The 21,529-nt window shown below is 40.5% G+C and overlaps 2 protein-coding genes across 5 annotated transcripts; both read left to right on the forward strand.

The window, feature by feature from the left end:
• The first annotated feature begins 972 nt into the window (after positions 1 to 972).
• On the forward strand, positions 973 to 13,354 carry pbrm1l (polybromo 1, like). The gene is made up of 30 exons (XM_056389256.1): positions 973 to 1,064; positions 1,375 to 1,544; positions 1,680 to 1,777; positions 1,942 to 2,089; positions 2,455 to 2,604; positions 2,882 to 2,998; positions 3,247 to 3,315; positions 3,406 to 3,504; positions 3,584 to 3,669; positions 3,800 to 3,891; positions 3,976 to 4,192; positions 4,373 to 4,514; positions 4,689 to 4,774; positions 4,930 to 5,209; positions 5,323 to 5,425; positions 5,977 to 6,616; positions 6,787 to 7,007; positions 7,105 to 7,296; positions 7,543 to 7,700; positions 7,796 to 8,038; positions 8,574 to 8,719; positions 8,842 to 8,999; positions 9,359 to 9,542; positions 9,640 to 9,847; positions 9,958 to 10,156; positions 10,238 to 10,393; positions 11,225 to 11,386; positions 11,776 to 11,840; positions 12,163 to 12,376; positions 12,926 to 13,354. Exons 2-30 carry the CDS (start codon positions 1,401 to 1,403, stop codon positions 13,087 to 13,089), a joined length of 4,941 nt encoding a protein of 1,646 aa, XP_056245231.1. The 5' UTR covers positions 973 to 1,064; positions 1,375 to 1,400; the 3' UTR covers positions 13,090 to 13,354.
• A 151-nt stretch (positions 13,355 to 13,505) lies between these two features.
• Positions 13,506 to 21,318, forward strand: stau1 (staufen double-stranded RNA binding protein 1). 4 transcript variants are annotated; one of them, XM_056389298.1, is made up of 15 exons: positions 13,506 to 13,698; positions 15,542 to 15,847; positions 16,205 to 16,326; positions 16,457 to 16,601; positions 16,739 to 16,892; positions 17,006 to 17,177; positions 17,285 to 17,380; positions 17,881 to 18,093; positions 18,183 to 18,326; positions 18,453 to 18,599; positions 18,700 to 18,775; positions 18,916 to 19,235; positions 19,320 to 19,442; positions 19,972 to 20,051; positions 20,525 to 21,318. In XM_056389298.1, the coding sequence occupies exons 2-15, from the start codon at positions 15,655 to 15,657 to the stop codon at positions 20,610 to 20,612; spliced, it is 2,073 nt and encodes a 690-aa protein (XP_056245273.1). In that variant the 5' UTR covers positions 13,506 to 13,698; positions 15,542 to 15,654; the 3' UTR covers positions 20,613 to 21,318. The 4 variants fall into 4 exon arrangements, with proteins under 4 accessions (XP_056245273.1, XP_056245256.1, XP_056245246.1 ...); XM_056389281.1 differs by having other exon boundaries at positions 15,546 to 15,847; positions 16,457 to 16,613; positions 16,736 to 16,892; XM_056389271.1 differs by having other exon boundaries at positions 13,507 to 13,698; positions 16,457 to 16,613; positions 16,736 to 16,892.
• Positions 21,319 to 21,529: the final 211 nt, after the last annotated feature.

Below are 21,529 nucleotides of genomic sequence, written 5' to 3' on the forward strand. Positions count from 1 at the left end.
TTGCAGTAGAGAGAGGCGTAATGCTGTCGCTGTAGCAGAGTATGTGGGGTATGCAGACAATTTTAAGGGCTTTTCAAAACAGGAATAACGTGTCACCGTGAATAATTTATCACAAAGCACTAACAAGGAACACACAAACAGCATGTTTAGAATTAAAGTATTTAGTTTTTTCATGATAAAAAAATATGTCCTAGAATGAACGAGGATGAGTACCTCTCAAACCAAAAGGCTTTAGGCAGTTTGCAAGGTATTAAAGGTCTAATCTTTCCTAAAGTCCACCAGAGGTGTGTGAGGGGTGGAGCCCGGCCAGTTAAATGTCAATCATGCTATACACAGAATTTCTCTTATGAACTATGTATTTCTTATGTAAATTTAGCACTAACTTCAGTTTATGCTGTGCACTCTGCTTTTTTTCTTCTTCTCTTAAGCACTTTGTAAACTTGTTTTTGAAAGTGCTTAATAAATAAAGGTATTATTATTGTTGTTGCTGAAACTTCCTGGCATCCTATTTGTGAAATAATTCATTTTTATTTTTTGTTGGTTCATAAAGCACTGAATGATTCAGGGCTAAAATAGGCTATATTTTGTTACTTTCTGTTTTTAAATACAATTTATGCACGTCGTTTTATATTGTGTTTCCTGTGTTGTCTATTTTCTAAATGCTTTTTTGTTTCGTGTAAAGCACATGCATTTTTTACATGTGTTAAACAAATAAACTTGCCTGAGCTGAAGTGTTACAGGGTTTGATTGGCCACAATTCTTCCTCAGACACAGACTTACACTACTGTCTAAAAACTAGGACTACTATTGTAGGCCCACTAATATTAGTATTACAATTAAAAATACATTGGTCTATTTTTAAATCGTCTATTGGTACATCTACTGTCTATGGCAGGCACAAACTATTGGGTGCAAGTCCCCCCCCGAAACTCTAGGGTGCAGCACTGTCTCATGTGGCGCTCTACTTCTCTTCCGGGCAGGAGTTTTCAAACAACAGTAGCTAGCCAAGTAGCCGTTACACATTTTTTGCTCAGGGAACTACGGCAAACTTTGCTGCATTTTGGGTACGAGTTTGTCTTTTTTAAAAGTCAACTCCTTTGTTTATTTATCATAGGTTGCATGTGTTGTTTTTGGTTACTTTATCATATTTAGATTGGCTGTTTTGATATGAAAGCGACAAACCAGCTAGGATAACGTGCTAACAGCAGCTTGTCTGTTTGCTTTGTTTCATACATTTAACGCTCCAGTTCACTCTTGTTCTCTTGTTATGAATGACCAGAGGGTCTGCCGATGTTTTCTTTAACTTTTTTATTAATCGCGTCTAAATCGGATCAAAATCCATAGTAAGATTAACTTATTTTGTTGTTTTTGTAGCTAGCGGGCTAGCTTGTTGTTAAGCGATGTCTGCGAGCTCCAAGAGGAGAAGAGCAACTTCACCCTCCAGCAGTGTCAGCGGAGGGGGAGACCTCGATGATACCTCCTCTTCTACTCCTGGAAGTGGCAGGAAAAGGAGAAGAACCTCCAATGTTCCTCCTGTAGATATGGTAATTGCACGTCCATTTATTGTATGACTTAAATGCGTGATATCGGTGATGTGGGATCTTCTCCTTCTCCCCATGTGCGCATTTGTAAACATAACAAGGTAGTTGCGATCTCTTATTAGTCTTTTGCCTTCCCAGATCGCTGTATGCCATGAGTTGTTCAACGCTGTCAGGGACCACAAGGATGATCAAGGGAGGCAACTTTGTGAAGTTTTTCAAAGGGTACCAAAGAGAAGGTAGGGTTGCATGGAATATGGTTATTGAGATAAACATTGCAGTTGTAACGTGAATACCCACCATTACATAAATGACTACATTGCATATGGGTGGGTATTGTGTTAAATATAGTAAATATAGTAGGATAATATAATGATGTTTGTTCTTTCTTGTGCTTTTTCAGGAATCAGCCTGATTATTATGACGTGGTGACTCAGCCAATTGATATGACAAAAATTCAGTATAAACTGAAGTCAGAAGATTACAGTGATGTGGAGCAGCTTACTGCAGATTTCCAGCTCATGTTCAACAATGCCAAATTATTCTACAAGGTATGGAAGAAAGAGAACTTCTACTCCAAACCTTTTTATTTTACTTAAAAGTACTTTGTATAAGATTAAAATGACTATTGAGCTTATCAGAGTTGTTATCAAAAACTGTTATTTAAACAGTGCAATGTGACTGTTGTGCATTTCATTGGGTGAAAGTACAGTTTTTCTGATTCAACTATTAATAAATATATAATAACTGTTAATAATGTTTTAGTAAGGATTTATTAAGGAAATTAATAATACCAGCAAACTAGTCATATTCAGTGTTGCATAAGAAAATTTGATTTTGTTTTCAGATTTGTATAAGAACATCCCGCTGACAGTCTTAATTGAGTCTCTATTCTTTTTCATGTTCAACAATTCAGAGTGACAGTGAGGAGTATCATGCTGCATGCAAGCTGTGGGAGGTGTATTTGCAAACAAGGAATGAGTTTGTGCAGCCTGGAGATGGAGATGAGGATGATGAAGATGGTGACGATATGATGGATAATCCAGGAATGTCAGCTGAGGATGAGGTGAGTGATGATACTAATGAGATGTAATGTTAAGTTGCCTTGTCTGACTGTATTATTTTCACTTATTTGCATAATTTATGTGTGTAACATATTAGGAAATGGAATAAAAAAATAAGTCCAGTTCCTTTTTTTTAATGAATGAAACATGTATTTTCAGTGTTTTTGTAGGTTGATATGCTTCTAATGTGCATTTTGTAGAAAATTAGTGTTTGTTATATTGAATAACAAGGAACTGGCATCCTACTGGAGACCTTAGTTTTGCATATTTATCTTTTAGACCTCAACTGGCAGTTTGAAGGAGGTGTTGGAGCAACTCTTGGAGGCTATAGTGTCCCACGCTGATCCCTCAGGGCGTCTGGTCAGTGAACTGTTCCAGAAACTGCCTTCCAAAGTGGTAAGTCCTCGTATAGTCTTTAGACTTCAAATGATGCCCCTGAAATTGTTTCACATTTTTGACATTTTCAGCCCTCTAGCAACAACACACACAATATATGACCCATTAAGAAAGCATCACTCTATTCAGATTTTGTTTCTAATCTAACATTTTAGTAGTGTAGAGCCTCATTGTTTTTCGGTGGTATCATTCAACTAGTCAGCAGTCATGTTCTTTATTTTAACACTCTGAATTTGTCTCTTTTCTAGCATTACCCAGACTACTATGCCATTATAAAGGAGCCAATAGATTTGCGAACAATCGCTCAAAGAATACAGGTAGTAAACTGACTTGCTGATGGAATTCACAGAATTCAGAACTTCATGATGTTTTATTCAAACCAACACTAACTTATTTTATTTGCATAGATTGGATACTATAAAGGTGTCAACGCAATGGCCAAGGACATTGACCTGATGGCCAAAAATGCCAAAACGTACAATGAACCAGGATCTCAGGTTTTTAAGGTAAACACTTTTTTTAAATTCAAAATTTTAAATAAGATTTAATATCTCAAATATTAACAATGGCTATCTTACCGTGTAGGATGCTAACACCATAAAGAAAGTCTTCATCCAGCGGAAGACCGAACTTGAACACGCCGAACCCACAAAATCTAGTCTTCGCATCAGGTATTAAACAAAAATAGATTCAATGTACAGTTTTTCATCTCAAATAAGAGAAGATTATTCCGTGACACAAAAAAGGGTCCTTTCAAGATCTACATGGCGTGTGCAATGTGTCTTTACTGTTGCTATTCAGAAATCGCAGGTCTGGCCAGGGGGATCGGCTTTCTGGTGTCAGCGTGGCTCTTCACTACGGTTCAGAGAGTGAGGACGACCCTGTTCTCTCTGGTAAGTGTCCTTGCTTTGGGCAGCAGAGAAAGTTACTTTGTGTTTGCGTAACAGCTAACCAATTTACCATGTAAATGTTTGCAGGCTCCGTGTGCTACGATGAGGGAGAGTCAGAGGCTGAGAGTCAGAGTTCTAGTATGGAGATGAGCAACCCGATCTTTCAGCTGTATGAAGCTGTGAGGGGCGCCAGGAATAACCAGGGCCAGGTCTTCTCAGAACCTTTCCAGCAACTGCCCTCGCGCAGGGAATATCCCGATTATTACCAGCAGATAAAACAGCCCATTGCTCTGCAGCAGATCAGGTAAGGCACAGTTATTCCAATATGTTTCATCAGCACTGTGTTAAAAGGAAAAATGGGGGATAGTTTAAAAAAAAATTGTTAAAATTTTTATTTCACCTGCTGGTGTGGTATGAGGTCACATTTAAAGATTCTCTAGTGCAGGAATGAGCTCAAGTGTTTAAAATGTTTGTTTCTTTTTAGGGCAAAGATGAAGAACGGGGAGTATGAAAGTGTGGACCAGATGGAGACTGACCTCAATCTGATGTTTGAGAACGCAAAGCGCTACAACATGCCTAACTCAAGCATTTACAAACGGGCCTTCAGGCTCCAGCAGATCATGCAGGTAATTAGTTCTGAATTATTGTGTCAGGTTTGCTGAAAGATGTTTTCACTCCACAGTTAGGTCAAGAAAAAGACCTAGTTTGAAACAGACCATGAGGGCATCTTGCAGGCATGGATAGACAAGCAAGTGTATGTGGAAGTACTGTATCCATCTGTCTGTCTCTTGTCTGTACAGGCAAAAAGAAGGGACCTTTTAAGGAGAGATGATGAGGACGGAGACAGCATTCTGTCATCTGATGCAGGGAGCGTCAAGAGGAAAAGGTATAACAGTTTTTCATTTTCCTAAAATTACCTATTGCTTTATTACAACACAATAACCTACATCACCCTTAAAGAGTTATTTTTTATGTTCTTGCATTCACTTACTCTGTATTGCCATTCATGCCTATTCTTCTTATACTTCTAATTTTTTTAAGCCACAAGAAAAATGTCAAAAAGAACCGAATGAAAGCCCTATACGCTTCGGTGACAGAGGCCAGGGAGGCGGGCACCAATCGACGGCTCTGTGACCTTTTTATGGTTAAACCATCCAAAAAGGACTACCCTGACTACTATAATGTCATCCTCGAACCAATGGACCTGAAGACCATCGAGCACAACGTCCGCAATGAGCGCTATGCCACAGAGGAAGCTCTGATGGAAGACATGAAGCTGATGTTCCGTAACGCCAGACATTACAACGAGGAGGGATCTCAGGTAGACAGTGTGAATCTCTCAGGGATAAAATATACAGCTTTTCATTTTTTGCTATTACTGCATGCACAAAAATCTTGCCATGAACTAAACTCTTAAACCCAAATTTCGAACAGGTGTATAATGATGCTGATGTTCTGGAGAAGATACTGAAGGACAAGCGAAAGGAGTTAGGACCTCCTGAAGAAGAGGACGTGGGATCTCCAAAACTGAAACTAAGTAAGTTTGATCATATCAAGTGTTTTTACAGCTCATTTACTAAAAAATGGGTACACTTAAATTACTGATGACAATTTTCTAAAATGTAGCACTTCAATTTTCATTTTGGTATAAAAATGAACGAGCAGAGACTTTGATGCTGCCTCCACAGCAAACATGTAGATTTGGAAACCCTTTGACCCCTTTCTCTTTTGTAGTGCCAGCCAGCCGACCTTTAATTTTTCAGTCGTGCCTATATCTTGACTTTTTAGACACAAACACAGAGTATTGTAGGACCCATTCAGGATCACAACAGTGGAGAAATCCTTTGTTTGGTGATCCCATGGTCTTTGTCCTCGCTGCAGCATCAACTCAGACTTTGCTCATCCTTGTTTTGCCATACACCCTGCACAATGGCAACCGTTAAAACAAAGGCGAGTTGAGAGATTAATAGCTGTTAGGCCTGTGCTGCATCGAGTGCTTTCATGTTGCTGTTGGTAACACTGTTCTTCAGCTTTATTTTGGTTTTACATTCATTTGAATTCTAAGTGTATTTTTTTTTCCATATCTAGGAAAGAGTGGCGTTTCTCCAAAGAAATCCAAATACCTCACCCCTCTCCAGCAGAGGTTGAATGAGCTCTACGATGCTGTGCGAAACTTCACTGATCGCCGAGGACGGCGTCTGAGCACAATCTTCCTCCGTCTGCCCTCTCGTGCCGAGTTGCCTGACTACTACGCTACCATCAAGAGGCCCATTGATATGGAGCGCTTGCGAAGCCATATGGCGGCTGGTCGTTACCAAGACGTTGAAGCCCTGGTGGAGGACTTTGCTCTCATGTTCAACAATGCCTGCATATACAATGAGCCCGAGTCTCTGATCTATCGGGATGCTCTGGTGTTGCATCGGGTGCTGCTGGAGACACGTAAGCAGCAGGAGGGAGGCGAGGACTCTGGGCCTCCTGCTGTAGGGCCGCTGGTACGAGAGCTGATCAGGAACCTGTTTGTGTCTGTGCTGGGCCACCAGGATGAAGAGGGTCGATGCTACAGTGACTCACTGGCAGAGATTCCTGCTGTGGATCCAGCTGCCCCTGAGAAGTCACCACTTAACTTTGATGTCATCAGGATGAACGTGGACCGAGGACGCTACAGGAGACTGGATGTTTTCCAGGAACACATGTTTGAAGTGCTGGAGAAAGCACGGAGGCTTCACAGGTATACAAAGTGATTTTTGAAAAGACTGTGCGTTGTTTACATGTAAAGTAGTTTGAGGCTATGTCAATAAAATGAATGGCTCTGTTTTGTTATCCGATAAGTACAAAAAACGTTCTCATGTTCTCACAAAAGAAAAATCTATTTTTAATGCCTGTTTTGTACATTTCCAGGACTGACTCAGAGATATTTGAGGATGCAGTGGAGCTGCAACAGTTTTTCATTAAGATCAGGGATGAGCTATGCAAGAACGGAGAGATTCTACTGTCCTCTGCGCTCAACTTCACATTTAAACACCTGCACAGCGACGTGGAGCAGGAAAAGAGGGAAAAAATTCCCAAAGAGATCGAAGAAGACAAGCAAAAGAAAGAAGAAGAGGAGAAGGAAAATAAAGGTATGTGAACTGTTGGCATAATATGCAGTTTTCAGGAATAAGCCAAACTGTTGATCTGGTATTCATTTGACATTATTACACATATTCTTGCCCAAAGACGGTGGGAAAGTGGAGGACCTGCCAGGAGAATCGTGGCAGTCGGAGTCAGAGACAGAGCGTGTGTACAGCCAGAACTGCAGCTTTGAAAACAGCACCTACCACGTGGGGGACTTCGTCTATGTGGAGCCGTCTGAGCCAAACCTGAAGCCACACATTGTCTGTATTGAACGTCTGTGGGAGGATGAAGCAGGTAACACACTCAACACTTGTTTGGCAAATTTATATTATTGTATGTTATTAATAGCAAATGTACTTTTTTTATGACACACTGTAATCAAAAATAGTTGGCAGAATTAATTTTAAAAAATGGTCTTCAACTGCTTTTAGATAGTGTTTTTTTTTTACTGAATAAATATTGATGTTTGCAAATTACCCCAAAAAAATGTCGGATGTTTATTGTCTTGACCTGAGTCTTTGCTTGTTTTTGTGTTTGAAGGTGAGAAGTGGCTGTATGGTTGCTGGTTCTACAGGCCCAGTGAAACCTTCCACCTGGCCACCCGCAAGTTTCTGGAAAAAGAGGTCTTCAAGAGCGACTACTACAACAAGGCGTCCATCAGTAAAGTCCTGGGAAAATGTGTGGTCATGTTTGTGAAGGTAAGAATGAACCACATTTAGGAAATTTTTTATTTAATTTGACACGAGACTTGACACTAAAACAATCTTAACTTTTTTTTTTTTGGTTCCTGTAGGATTATTTCAAAATGCAACCTGAGGGCTACAGAGCTGAGGATGTGTATGTCTGTGAATCCCGCTACGCTGCCAGGAACAAGTCCTTCAAGAAGATCAAGATATGGGCCATGCCCGAGAGCTCTGTGAAATTAATGTCACGGGAGCTGCCTCTGCCTGTTGTCCGCGTAGCCTCCATGTTTGCCAAGCCTGACCAAGACAGGCTGACAATTTCATATGCAGAAAGCAGCAGTTTTGTGGACAAGGTAATGTGAAATTGTTGATTTGAGGGTTTGAACATGTCAATACATACTGTGTTCAAGTTATGATGGATTACTTTATGTCTTTGACAAGAGGAATTTGTGCTAAATACTGCCTTATAGCCTCTCTGAGACGCTCTTAATCCTGTGAGAGCCTGTTAATTTTACTTTGAAACTGGGTCATTTAGCAGCAAATAAAAGACAACAAAGACAAATTATAGGCACAGATAATGGGGGTGACAGGAGACTTTAGTATTGAGCTACCTTTGGCTTAATCCCAAAAGGCCAGCAGAATCAGGAAACTAACCCCCCCAGTAAAGGATAAGACTGGAGTCCAGGTGTAAATGGAAATTTAAATAAAATCTAGAGTGTATTGTTGCTAAGCAAAAGGAGGAGATGAAGTAACACCTAAATTGGTTGTAGGCATGTCTTGACTAAGCACCTGGTAGCATGGGAAAAGGTAATTCCAAGTATAAAAGTTTGTTTGTCACAATATAAACAAACACCTGGGTCCTCTGTGTCTGCTTATTTATTCATTTAGGAGAGAGAGGATGTCCCTATGGAGATGAGTGGAGCTGAGCCTGGCTGTCAGCACTTTGAACAGTTACGCTACAACAACATGTGGTATAAAGTGGGAGACTGTGTTTACATCCAGTCACATGGTCTGTCAAAGCCCCGGGTTGCCAGGTGCGTGAAAGTATATTTTGCTCCCTAGTGTAAAAAGGCCTCTTATTGAAATGCGGTCTAATGTGACAACGGTGCAATATAATTATTATATATATTATTAACTTTTGATAACATGGCTGCAGGATAGAGAAGCTGTGGGTGCAGAATGGAACTACTTTCTTCTTTGGACCCATCTTCATTCATCCTGAGGAAACGGAGCACGAGCCCACAAAGATGTTCTACAAGAGAGAAGTGTTTCTGAGCCACCTGGAGGAGACCTTGCCCATGACCTGTGTCATAGGTATTGCTTCTAAGAACTTGCTCTCACACATCACAGTGAGCCGGTGCATCTTTCATGTAATGCACTTAAATCATTGATCATTTCTGCTTATCACAACTATTTAGCGCTAGTGTAAAACTGTTGTTTTTACACTAAAACAACTCTACACCAGAAAGTGAATAAACATATTTCACAAATATTCCAACATTTCATTTCCCCTGTCCTTTTTAAGTGATATTACAGCTGCTACTTTTACGTGAGAATTTGTGCCCTCATACTGCTTTGAATTGAATTTGAATACTTTCATACTAATTTGAATTTTGACATTTGTGAACAGTTTTATCAACAAACCAGTTTTATCCTTCCTCTCTGCTCTCCAGGCAAATGTATGGTTTCCTCCTTTAAGGAATACCTGTCATGCAGACCTACCGAGGTTTCAGAAGAAGACATCCTGCTGTGCGAGAGCCGCTACATTGAGACCGAGAAACAGATGAAAAAGTTCAAGGGTCTAAAACGCTTCTCATACTCCGCCAAAGTGGTTGAGGATGAGATCTACTATTTCAAGTTAGTCAGGGAAGCAGTGCACTTATTCAGATTTAAAGGTTTCAAATTCTTGCCCCGTCTGAATTTTTGTTTTTTCTTGCACTGGAATCTTCCGCAGGAAACTGATTGTGCCACAGAAGGAAGCCTCACCCGTTTTGGACAAGAAGATAGATGAGCTTGAGGTTAAACTGGCAGACATGGAGGATGCAGATGATGATATAGAGGATATGGATGACGAGGAGGAGGCTCCAGAAACGCCTTCTATGCCTCAAATGCAAACGCCAATTGTAAGCGATATGGACAACATACCATACACACCCTCTCAGGTACCAAAATACGTTATCCAAACAAGTTCAAATCTTCTGTCCAATATCTTCAAACAAAAACACAAACTATGTTTGTTTTTCTAACTTCCATTCTTGTGTTTTTCATGAAGTCCACTCCTAAAGTGAAGGGCTTATCAAAGAAGGAAGGGGCCAAGAGAAAGATCAACATGAGTGGCTACATCTTATTCAGCAGTGAAATGCGAGCAGTCATCAAAGCTCGACACCCAGATTACTCCTTTGGGGAGCTGAGTCGACTTGTGGGCACCGAGTGGAGGAACCTGGAAGCATCCAAGAAAGCGGAGTATGAAGGTGAGAAGAAGCGCTACATGGGTGTGGAAGTCCTTTTGATGTGAGCTGATGTCAAGACTTACATTTTTTGGTATTTTGCAGAACGTGCAGCCAAAATAGTGGAGCAACAAGAACGTGAGAGGCCACCCCAGAAGCAAGCGTCCCCTAGAGCAGGTACCCCTGTAGGGGCACTGATGGGGGTGGTGCCTTCGCCTAGCACTATGGGAATGATAAACCAGACCATGACACCTGTGTCAGGTAACCCCTCTCAGAGACAGCACGAGTGTTTGACCACAAGGCAGCAGGGAAATGAGGCTGGACTGTTAAAGAGTGTAATCCTCTAATTTTCTAACCATTTTAAACTTATTTATCTCAAAACTACATTTGAGTTTTTTCTTTTTTTGCTGCTGTTTCATACTTTATGTTTATAGTTCTATTATCACTAGCTTCATATCTGAAATTGCATGACATTGACTGCATGATTATTTTTAACGATGAATAACTTTTTAGATATTCATTTTACTTTCATGCTTGTTTTGCCTGCTAACATTCTCAGACCCATTTGTATTGCCTGCCTCTTTCACACACTGAACCTTTAACGTTTCTTGATTCGGTCGATGCAGTGCTTTTTTATCATTCACACTCCTCGTATTGCATACCGTATGCATGTTTGTTTTGTTTTGTTTTTTTTTTTGTCTTTTTTAAGTCGGCACAGCAGGAAAACAAAAGAATGCAACAGAAGGTCATTTTCAGTCTACCCAAATTATTGATTTAAATAGTATCAAATCGTATCACGATTACATATACAGTTATTATTACATCATCATCATTATTTTGCAAGCTTCACATAGGGATATTCCTGATTCTATTTCCATAGAGTTGTAGTTACATATTTTGAGACATCTAACTACTCATGAGCAAACATGGAAAAACAAATCAGACACTGAAAATTACTAGAGCATTTATAGCTTGAGGTGCATGCGTGAAAGAGGCCACTGTGTGCAGTAGTAGTGCATGTTATTTTAGAGTTGGCTGCATGTCACTTATGCATGGATATGTTGTTGTCCTCTCCTCGCCTTCTTCCCCAAGGCATGATGGGAGCTTACGGCCCACCTTACATGCCCATGCAGGGCCCCCATGAGGGCTTGTTGAGTGTGGCCCCAATGCCACCTCACCCTGCAGGGGGGCCCCACCTGTCTCCTCACCATCTACAGCAAGGTATGCCTGGGTACCCTGGCATGCCTCATCAGGGTAAGGACCGCTGTCCTAGCCACACCTGCTCAGTCACATCCAATCGTGTCTCTCCTGCTGGAGGGGTTTACCTGGTCCACAGGCTGCACAGCCTGATCCACTCACTGATCAGTCAAAGCTCTCTGGTCTACAACAACTTCTTTCAAAGTGTTCTCACATCACAGACCTAATATACATCCATATACACATTCACAGATATATAATGCATGTGAAAACTGATACCAAACAACTAACATTCAACTGATATTCAACTAACATTCAATTGATATTCAAAGACTTTGAAACAAGTCATTGAAAAACGTTGTACATCTTAACACAAAGCAAACCAGCTTCTGTTGAGTTTACCACAGTTACTAAATGCACAGAAACTAAATATTGTCATTTAACAGGTATGATGGGTGCTGGTATGAATGGCATGGCAGGAAGTCCTGCACAAGGAAACTTTATGCAACAGGTGAGCCCCTGTCCAGAAAATACTCAGCCATAAAGGTTTTAGTTGGGTTCATTTTGTTCCCTACATAATTAATCATAACTGGCATTCTGCGTCAGTCCAGCAGCCGCTGTGTTTTCACTGATGGAATGTTACAAGAAGGAGTAAAGATGATAAGATGAGAAAAGAAAAGCCTCATGGCTAGTTATTATTATTATTATTATTATTATCATCATCATCATTATTATTATTACAGTTTATATCATGCATATTTATACATTTTGTATAAATCAATATTCCACGTTATCCATGTGCTAATACGTTTATTGTCATTGTTTGATTTTAGCCTGGGATGTTCAGCCCAGGACAGCATGCTCCTCCTCCATATCCAGGACAGGGCCAGTTAGGCCAGCCCTCACACCTGCAGCCCACCACTCCAATGTTTGTGGCTCCACCACCAAAGACCCAGCGGGTGCTCCACTCAGAGGCCTACCTGAAATACATTGAGGGCTTGAATTCAGAGTCTACCACTGTCAGCAAGTGGGACCAAACACTTAAAGGTGGTGTACCTTAAGTGGTCTTTTTCGATTTTACTAAGTGCCTCTGTGTATGTGTGTGCACAAGGGTTCTTTTCAACATAATATTGACAGAACAGAAACTTTATTTACACCACATGTGACCTTGTTAGATTTCAGTGTGTCATTTATCTTTCACTTTTTATATACATTTTTTTTCATAAATAAACTTTAACGTATTGGTTGTTGAAATACTAAATTCATATTTTTAGTTCATATTCTTCATTCAAGACAAATATGTTGATGTGTAAGTGTTTGATACCGATGATGTGATTACCGTTCACATATAAATCAAGAACAGTAAAATTATGGAAACAGGTTTGTTAAGATTATATATCAGGAAGGAACTGCTTTAATTTTCTTAGTAAGCATATATTGTGTTTCTCATAGCATGTTGGTGAGCTCAATTCCTCTTGTTTTTGTCTTTAAAAAAAAAAAAAGAAAGAAAATCATTGTGCTGACAAAAGTAACCATTATTTGCCATTATTTGTTTAAAAATGTACTTCAATCATGAATCCTGTGTTTCCATAACAGCTCAAAGGCGAGATGCTCACCTGACCAAAGAGCAGGAGAGCAGACTGCCAGCTCACTGGCTAAAGAGCAAAGGAGCCCACACCACCATGGCGGATGCACTGTGGCGCCTGCGTGACCTGATGCTGAGAGACTCTCTGAACATCTGTCAGGCATACAACCTGTAACCCCTTAGGACACTCAAACCACTATAACCAGCTGTCTCACTGCTCTTATCCTCAAGCTATGGAGTTTAGGAAGGATTATAGACAATAGAAGCAATATTTTATAGTGAATCATGATCAATTTTATATTTATTAGCTAACATAATGAGCTTAATAGTTATTCGTGTGTGCAGTTTGATTTTTTTTTACACCATTTGGATTAATTGTGCTGTAAAACCAGTGTTTTTTTGCTTATTGATTCTTCCAAAATAAATTCCCAATTACCCTATTTATACTGTTGGTTTTAGTTTTAAATTATTTAAATGTATTTGTGCTTGTGCTTGCTCACTTATGATAAAATTAACTGCTAGGTACCTCTTCACTGTCCACCCAGTCCTGCTTTATTTTGAAAGTACTTCCTCTCTGTGGATGTCACTTCCCGAAGAGAGAATCAAGACAGGGCCATTCTCTTTAGTGTTTGCCGTGTCTTCCCAATGTCCACCTCCTCACCGCCCGCATTTTGATATAAAAATAACATAGACTGACCCTTGAAACCGGCCATTAACGAAAGCATACGTTAGTAAATCAACGTGTCCTATGGAGTAACTAAAAACTGAAAAAGGGAACGACGAGGTGAGGTTTATTCTGTGCTGTGACTTCTCGGGGGTCGGGGGTTAGCTAGCTAGCAGTTTCACCGGTTGTGTCCAGACTCATGGGAATTAATATGAGACGCATACTTGATTCAGTTAATAAACTAGTGCCAGGTACTTCTGCACACGTGCTGAGAGTGCACCTTCCCGGACACACCCGTGTTAAAGTGATTTGAACTGTATTGGGTTCGTTTTTGCAGGGGTTGTCCCATTATTCCCATCCAGCCCTACCACTGTAGCCAGTAAGCCAGTAAGCTAACGTGGTCTTCAGGGAGAAACAGTCACCCGGCGGCCTGATTTCAATGAGAACCAGTTAATGACACATTGGCAGTAATGTCTGATGTATAAATCTTTCCACTCAGATCGTGAAATCATTAGGAAATAAAAGTTAAATGACGTGAGAGGTGTTCTCCCATGAATATCTGCATGAGTATCTATGCTTCGTATTTGTAACAGCTAGCTAGCTTGCCGGTTAAACTTGTCATAAACCTAGCTGCTATTTAAGTGAATATTTCTTTAACAAGTTCGTCAATTTTGTTAAGCAAACATTTGATAGCAAAATGCACATTTTAAAGTTAGTGCATGTGAGTTTTAATTGTTGAATCACATTTAGCAAAGGTTCCTAGGGCCCCACAACACCCAGACAGGGATCGACACATCCCAACCCTAAACCTGGAATGAGGACAAAATAATCCTCACGTTTTTGGATGTGTACTGAAAAATCAGAGCAAAATGTTTGTGAGGAAACAATTTAAGCCAAGCTAAAAGTGGGGGTGGTGTTTTACTGTTTCAGCTAACGTCGGTGTAGCTCTGTCAACACATCACATGCAGTATTGTTCGTGACACACATCTGGTTGCATTGTTTGGTTGTCCTTTTTGGCTGTGACTGATAGTCAAAGTTGCCCTTATAATGTTGACATGCTGGGTGAACACTTTTGGGACATTACGCAAATCTCTATGGTGTGCGTTTGTTTTTTACAGCCAGAAAAGGTGGAATATTTTCTAGACCATTATATACTTCGATCATGACAAGAGTATAAGCATATTATCCTGCAGTGCTGTCCAATGGTAAATTAATGAGTAAAACTCACAGTGAAACTAATGACTTCAGTATGTTTTGTACCACTGTTGTCTTAGTTGGATTATTTTATCCATCCATAAAATTTCATGTGCAGATTTTGCACAAAGGCTCAAGAAAGAACAGCTCTGTAATTGTGACCAGTGCAGTGAGGAAACCAGGGCTACACTGAAATACATTTTAAGGTTAATATACACATTCTGCTACCTTTTGTCAAATAGTAATAAAACTGCTTTACATGTGGCCAGTGTTCTCTAAAAATAGTTTAAATCTTATCCTGTAAATCAGAATATTCTTAGCACAGATGTCTTACTTTACATTCAATTCATATAGTTTCATTTCAGCTTAATACTTTTAATGATTTAAAGTAGAAAATGTATCAATTTCAGAATTGAAAGTTAAAATTGAGCTTGCAAAAGCACAGTTGGCTCAGTGGGGAGCAGTGTTGCCTCACAGCAACAAAGTGTTGGTTTCAAACCTGATCCAGCCAGCAGGGGCCTTTCTGTGTAGATTTTCCACTTTCTCCCCTCTCTGCATCAGTTTTTCCCACAATTCAAACACATTCAGGTTGAGTGAATTGGAAACTAAATTGTCCATAGATGTGAATGTGGTTGCCTTTGTTTGTCAGACCTGTGGGAGACAGGCTGGATAACATTTTAAAAATGGTAATTTACCCCCATATGTAAAAATTGGTATACTTAATTTTTAATTTTTAAATTTCTTTAAATCTTGTATCCTCTTTTTCCAGGCAGAGCTAACATTCAGACCTCCTCAATCAACAGTTCCTCCCATTTTGGCATTCACCATTGCTACAGAAAAATACTTACCTTGACCACAGCCTACTAAGCTAGACCAACGAGGATGTCGCAGCTCCAGTTTCAGTGTCCAGCTAGCCCCATGCCTGCTGCTCCTGCCCCACTACAGCTGGGGCAGCCACAGCCTGGCTACAGCATCCCCTGTGCCTCAGGCACTTTACCCTCGGAGAGCGCCAGCCAGCCCATCAGGAGCTCCGCTCTCCCCGCGGGCTCCGCCACTCCCTACAGTACCACCACAGGTTTGTCTGGTCCAAAAAATAATTTCTCTCTTTTTTTTCCTTTTTTTTTTTTTTTTTTTACACATTAAATGTATAGTTTGAATGAACAGTGAGTTGCAATCTTTTGTTTAGCCCTGAGATTGGTGGTTGGAAATACTACATACATTAGGTTTTTCCCTTTTTTAAATTTATCATATCTAAATATCCCAATCATTTGCAATATTTCAGATTTTATATTCCTTTTTTTCAAAAGTCTCGTGACTATTTATATATTTGCCCTCAGACTTTAAGGGCAAGGATCAGCCTTTTGTATTTGTGCTCATAATCACACCCGTGTGCTTAGTTTGGACTATTTTGGATCTTTTTGTGTTGTTATAGTATCTAACATGGCAAACCCTAAAGAGAAGACCCCCATGTGTTTGGTGAATGAGTTAGCCCGTTTCAACAAGATCCAACCTGAGTATAAACTGCTTTGTGAACAAGGACCAGCTCACTCCAAGGTACGTTGAGAAAAACGTTTACAAACAAACAAATGACGTGATTTCATCTATGATTTCGTCTTCATTTTTCACCAGCTCATGCTAGTGACTGAAAACCTATTGTTTTTTCTCTGTCTCTTGCCTTTGTCAGATTTTCTCAGTGAGGCTGACACTGGGAGATCAGCACTGGGAGGCAGAGGGGACCAGCATCAAGAAAGCCCAGCATTCCGCTGCTGCTTCTGCCCTCGCTGAGACAACACTTCCCAAGCCCACCGTGAGGACGCCCCGCAACACAGGCAAGAACCCAGGTGGGCTGTTCCCACTGTCTCTGTCTCTTTCTTATGCTTTATATAATGCTTTGCAGAAAAAGGGTTTGCTCATATGTATTTTTATCTTTGGTTTGTTGGTTTTGTTTGTGTTGATTTTATAGCAGATGGCATGACACATACTATGGAGTTAAATGCACTATGTATGAAGCTTGGTAAAAAGCCTATGTATAAACCCATCGACCCGTACCCGGGGATGAGACCACCAAACTTCAACTACAACGTTCGGGCTCCAGGGCCTTACCAGCGCTCTATGCAACAGTGAGTTTCCTTTATTTGGAAATTAAATGAGGACATTCAACCATTTTGTCCTAATTTATTGAGTAATTTCATGAAGTCTGATGGAAAAAATTTTGCCTTTCTTGTGTGTCCAGGTACTACTACCCATTTCCTCCAGTGGGACCAATGTTATACCACATGGAGCTTTCCATCGGAGGCCAGCAGTTTATTGGGAAGGGACGCACGCGGCAGTTAGCCAAACATGACGCTGCTGCCAAGGCCCTGAAAGTGCTACAGAAGGAGCCAATATTGCAACAGTTACCGGTGGTGAGAAAGAGAATGCACACTCAGCATGAAATAGTGCTAGTAAGCTTTTGTGCAGTTTTATTCAGACACCGCTTTTCTTTTTTTAATATGTATTTTGCTCTTGACAGATGAATGGAGAGCCTGAGGAGGAAAACCTCAACAAATCGGAAATCAGTCAAGTATTTGAAATTGCACTTAAACGCAACTTACCTGTCAACTTTGAGGTGATTCCCACATTTCTTTTTATATAAGTTAATAATAAGAATAATACAGTCTGGATGGTAATTTTTTTTGGACAGTTACACATTTTTTGTTTGTCAGGCTCTGTGCTTCACTACAGCCATGTGTGAGCTCTTTTGTGCATGAACTAAGACTGAAGCGACGCAGGTGCCAAAGAATCATTTAGTTGCCAAGTGTCCAATTACTTTTGGACCCCTGCAATTTGGCACTTAGTGTTAAAAATCCATATCTCACACTCATATCTTTCTATATTGATGTAAACCTGCTCAATTTATAGACTTGGCATTTCAATGTAGTATCTATTAATATATGAATGAAAGGTATGAAGAACAGAATCTGTAGAACAAGAATGTGTAACTGACCAAATGTCTACTTTCCAGACTGTTTGTAGACCACATGCATGACTTACCCCACTTTCTTATCCGGTTCATTTATAGAACATCAGTGCTTTGCTACACTCTAAATTGAGAAACCTGTTTTTCAGGTGTTAAAGGAAGAAGGCCCTCCACACATGAAGAGTTTTGTAGTGCGTGTCACAGTTGGGGAATTCACTGGCGAGGGTGAGGGAAAGAGTAAAAAGATTGCCAAGAAGCTGGCAGCAGCAGCGGTGCTGAGGGAGTTGAAGAGGCTACCCCATATACCCAGTGTGGAAAAGACGCTGCCACGCATCAAAAAGAAAACCAAGTCCATCATCAAGGTAATACAACTAGTGGGGTGGACTTGAGGATAATCAATATGGACCCTAAGAATCTTCATCAAGTGATGATTAACCTGTCATACAAACAGCTGCAGACCAGCCCAGAGTATGGTCAGGGTATGAATCCTATCAGCCGCCTGGCTCAGATCCAGCAGGCCAAGAAGGAGAAGGAGCCGGAGTACAGCATGGTGACAGAGAGAGGTCTACCGCGACGCAGGGAGTTCGTCATGCAGGTGAGTAAACAGTAACCGGTAGAATAACCTATACAACTTATGGCTCTGTTTTCCTCTGCCTTTGCTTGTTCATGACTCTCCCATCCAGCTCTTTGATCTGTGTATGCTGCATGTTGTCTTGTCCAGGTGGCTGTGTGTGGCCAGTCTGCAGAGGGAATGGGACCTAGCAAGAAGGTGGCTAAGAGGAACGCAGCAGAGAAAATGCTGGAGCTCTTAGGATATAAAGTGCCTCAGCCTCAGCCCCCTAAACCGGCACTGAAAACCGATGAAAAGGTACTGCTAGACCTTTATCAAGCAGGTCCTGTAAACATGGCAGACATAATGTGTTCTGTGTTAAACCTTCATGTATGTGTGTTGTTTTTGTAATATTTAGACCCCAGTGAAAAAACCTGGCGATGGGCGTAAAGTGACCTTCTTTGAACCTGGTTCTGTTGATGAGGTGGCATTAGGTGAGTTTTTTTTGTTGTTTTTTTTTTTTTTTTTTGGAGATGTTTTGTACTAGACTCAGGTCTTTTGATGTTGTTTTTTTATAATTTGATTTATTATTTTTTATTTTTTTGTTTTTTACAAATGTGATTTTCCTTTGAAGGTTCTAAGGAGGAGGACTTCCGGCTGCCTTACCTGAGTCACCAGCAGCTGCCTGCAGGTATCCTGCCCATGGTGCCTGAGGTGGCTCAAGCAGTCGGGGCCTGCCAAGGATCCCAGGCCAAGGACTACAGTCGAGCTCTGCCCAACCCAGGCAAAGCCACAATCACTGCCATGATTGCCAATGAGCTGCTTTACGCAGGGACATCCCTGACTGCTGAGACTATCCTAAAGAACAAAAATAATCTGAACCAACTTCCCCATGGGCCCCTCACCAGGCCTTCAGAACAGCTCGGCTTTCTTGCGTCTGTGCAAGGTCTACAGGTAACCAACAGCGTGTTCTGCTTTGGTTCACGTGCATGCATTTGATTTAGACTAAAATCACTGAAATATTTAATTTGCTTGCAGGTGGAATACAAAGATTTTCCCAAAAACAATAAGAATGAGTTTGTGTCACTGATTAACTGCTCCTCCCAGCCACCGCTAATCAGTCATGGGATTGGGAAAGATGTAGAATCCTGTCATGATATGGTGAGTCTTTCAAAATCTACAAAAGATATTTTTATGGTTTTTTGGGTTGTCCGTCCATGTGTCCGTCCGTCCGTCCGTCTGTCTGTCCCATACTTAGTGAAGGCCAAGGTCACAAAATACATTTTTAGCCATAACTCAATACTTCACACAGCAATTATGACAAAACGTCACACAAGTGGTTAATATTTTACATGATTCTGGATAAACAGGGATGTAATCCAAAACTACCACAAACCGGTAATTCTAGTTCACTTTCATTTCAAGAACTTTCTTTGAAATTACTGTATAAAAAATCTTGGTTGAAACCATGGGCATATGACTAAAGGGAGCAGACTCACTGTTAACAGTGGGCTCAAGTGTGAGCTGTGAAGATTGAAGACTGTTTCCTGGGCACCCACTCCTTTTTGAGGAAGAGTGGCTGCTACCAAGACAGTGGACCTCTTACTTTACACGTTACTACTCAAGTGAGCAGCAGTTGCCTTGCAAAATCAATCCCTGCAGTAACTGAAATGGTTCTTCACCTCCACAGGCTGCACTGAATATACTGAAGCTGCTCTCAGAGTTGGACCAGCAGTCAAATGAAAGAACAGGAAATGGACCAGTCTCTGGGTAAGCCCTCACAAACATTCTCCCCACGTAGATGTGTTTTATTACTCTAATGTTTTTATTAAAAGCTCTGTTGGAGTAAAAATATATCTTTATTAGATTAAAGCGTCTCATTCTGCAAGATGTATTAATCTGTATTACACACCAGTGCCTGTTTACTGAACTTTGGAGTGCAGATGCGTTTGTGAAAGAATGTGTATACAGTCATTTGTGGCTCCAGAGCTACGCAAAATCTGATAAACTGCCTGAAGTGATGTCACTTGATTGCATTGATTCTGATCCTTTTGATCCTGTCCTTTTAGAGTCTGATGATGTTATAGAAACGAAATGTTAAATTGTTGGGGTCCTGTTTTTAGTCAAAGATTTTCCATTGAGAGAGGTTAACAGTGAGCAGAGATCATTTTACTCAATGGAGGAATATTTTAGCGCTGATTAAAATGTTGACAGTGACACTAAATCTGACCTATTTTCCACAGGTGTGGCAAGCAGGAAATCGAAGGTGACTTGCACATCAAACAGGCTAACTCAAGCACATTGGCACAGACCCTGGATGGCACTGTTTAGATGATCAGGTTTGGTTGTCTGTAAAAGCACTAGAGAAAACTCAGACACTGTGTTCTTTGTCAGTTTTAGAAGGCTACAGGAAGCTTTGGGCTCCGTAGGCTCTAAACAATCACTGTTCATATTCATTGTTCCGAAATGTTCACAGTTAAACAAGACTGATAGGGAAAAAATAGTTTCTTCTCCTTGATGTTGTTTAATTGTACACATTATTTATTTTGTTGCTTTGTAGAAAAAAGTAGCTGCATCCTAGTCAATGAGTTGAGAGTTTACTTGGTGGGGAAAAATGAAGCTCTGTGAACTGTGAACTTTTTTGTTTTGCCTAGAACTTGTTTCCTCTCTGTGAGACCTGCTAACTCTTGTTTTTAAGTGTTTTATGTTTTACCCCCTGCTGAGATAGTTCAATTATAAAGCTCTTGTTAAGGTTTGGACCTCATCTTTGCCTAGGGTGCAGCTGGCGAACCTCTGTTGATTTTCCTAGAGTGCTTTATATCAACAACCACAAGTGAAGTGTTATCTACATTACCATGTAGGGCTGGGAAGAATTTGTGACTAAATGTAGCGTGTTTGTAATGTGATGTTGTCTCTGCTGTGTGTGGCAGAGATGTTTCCCTGTTGATACTCCTGGTCCCTCCCTTATGTCAGCCCCCCTTCTCTCTCTGCTCCCCATGGTAATTAAAATTACGTGCTTACGTGCACAAAACAAAGACTTCTGTTAACTTGTCTTTTCCAAATACCAATGGTGGAATATGTAGATAATCTAGGGCTGGGTGATTATTCAATATTATATTTTATCACCTGTCAGTGGTATCATATTGTAATGACACGGTTATATTGCGTCAACATTTTACAAAACTGTTGATCACAAGCAAATTCTAAGTATAAACTAATGAGAAGTTATTAAAGTTGTAATAATTTTC

Source organism: Seriola aureovittata, chromosome 2 (assembly GCF_021018895.1).
Source record: "Seriola aureovittata isolate HTS-2021-v1 ecotype China chromosome 2, ASM2101889v1, whole genome shotgun sequence".
Classification (NCBI taxonomy): Eukaryota; Metazoa; Chordata; class Actinopteri; order Carangiformes; family Carangidae; genus Seriola; species Seriola aureovittata.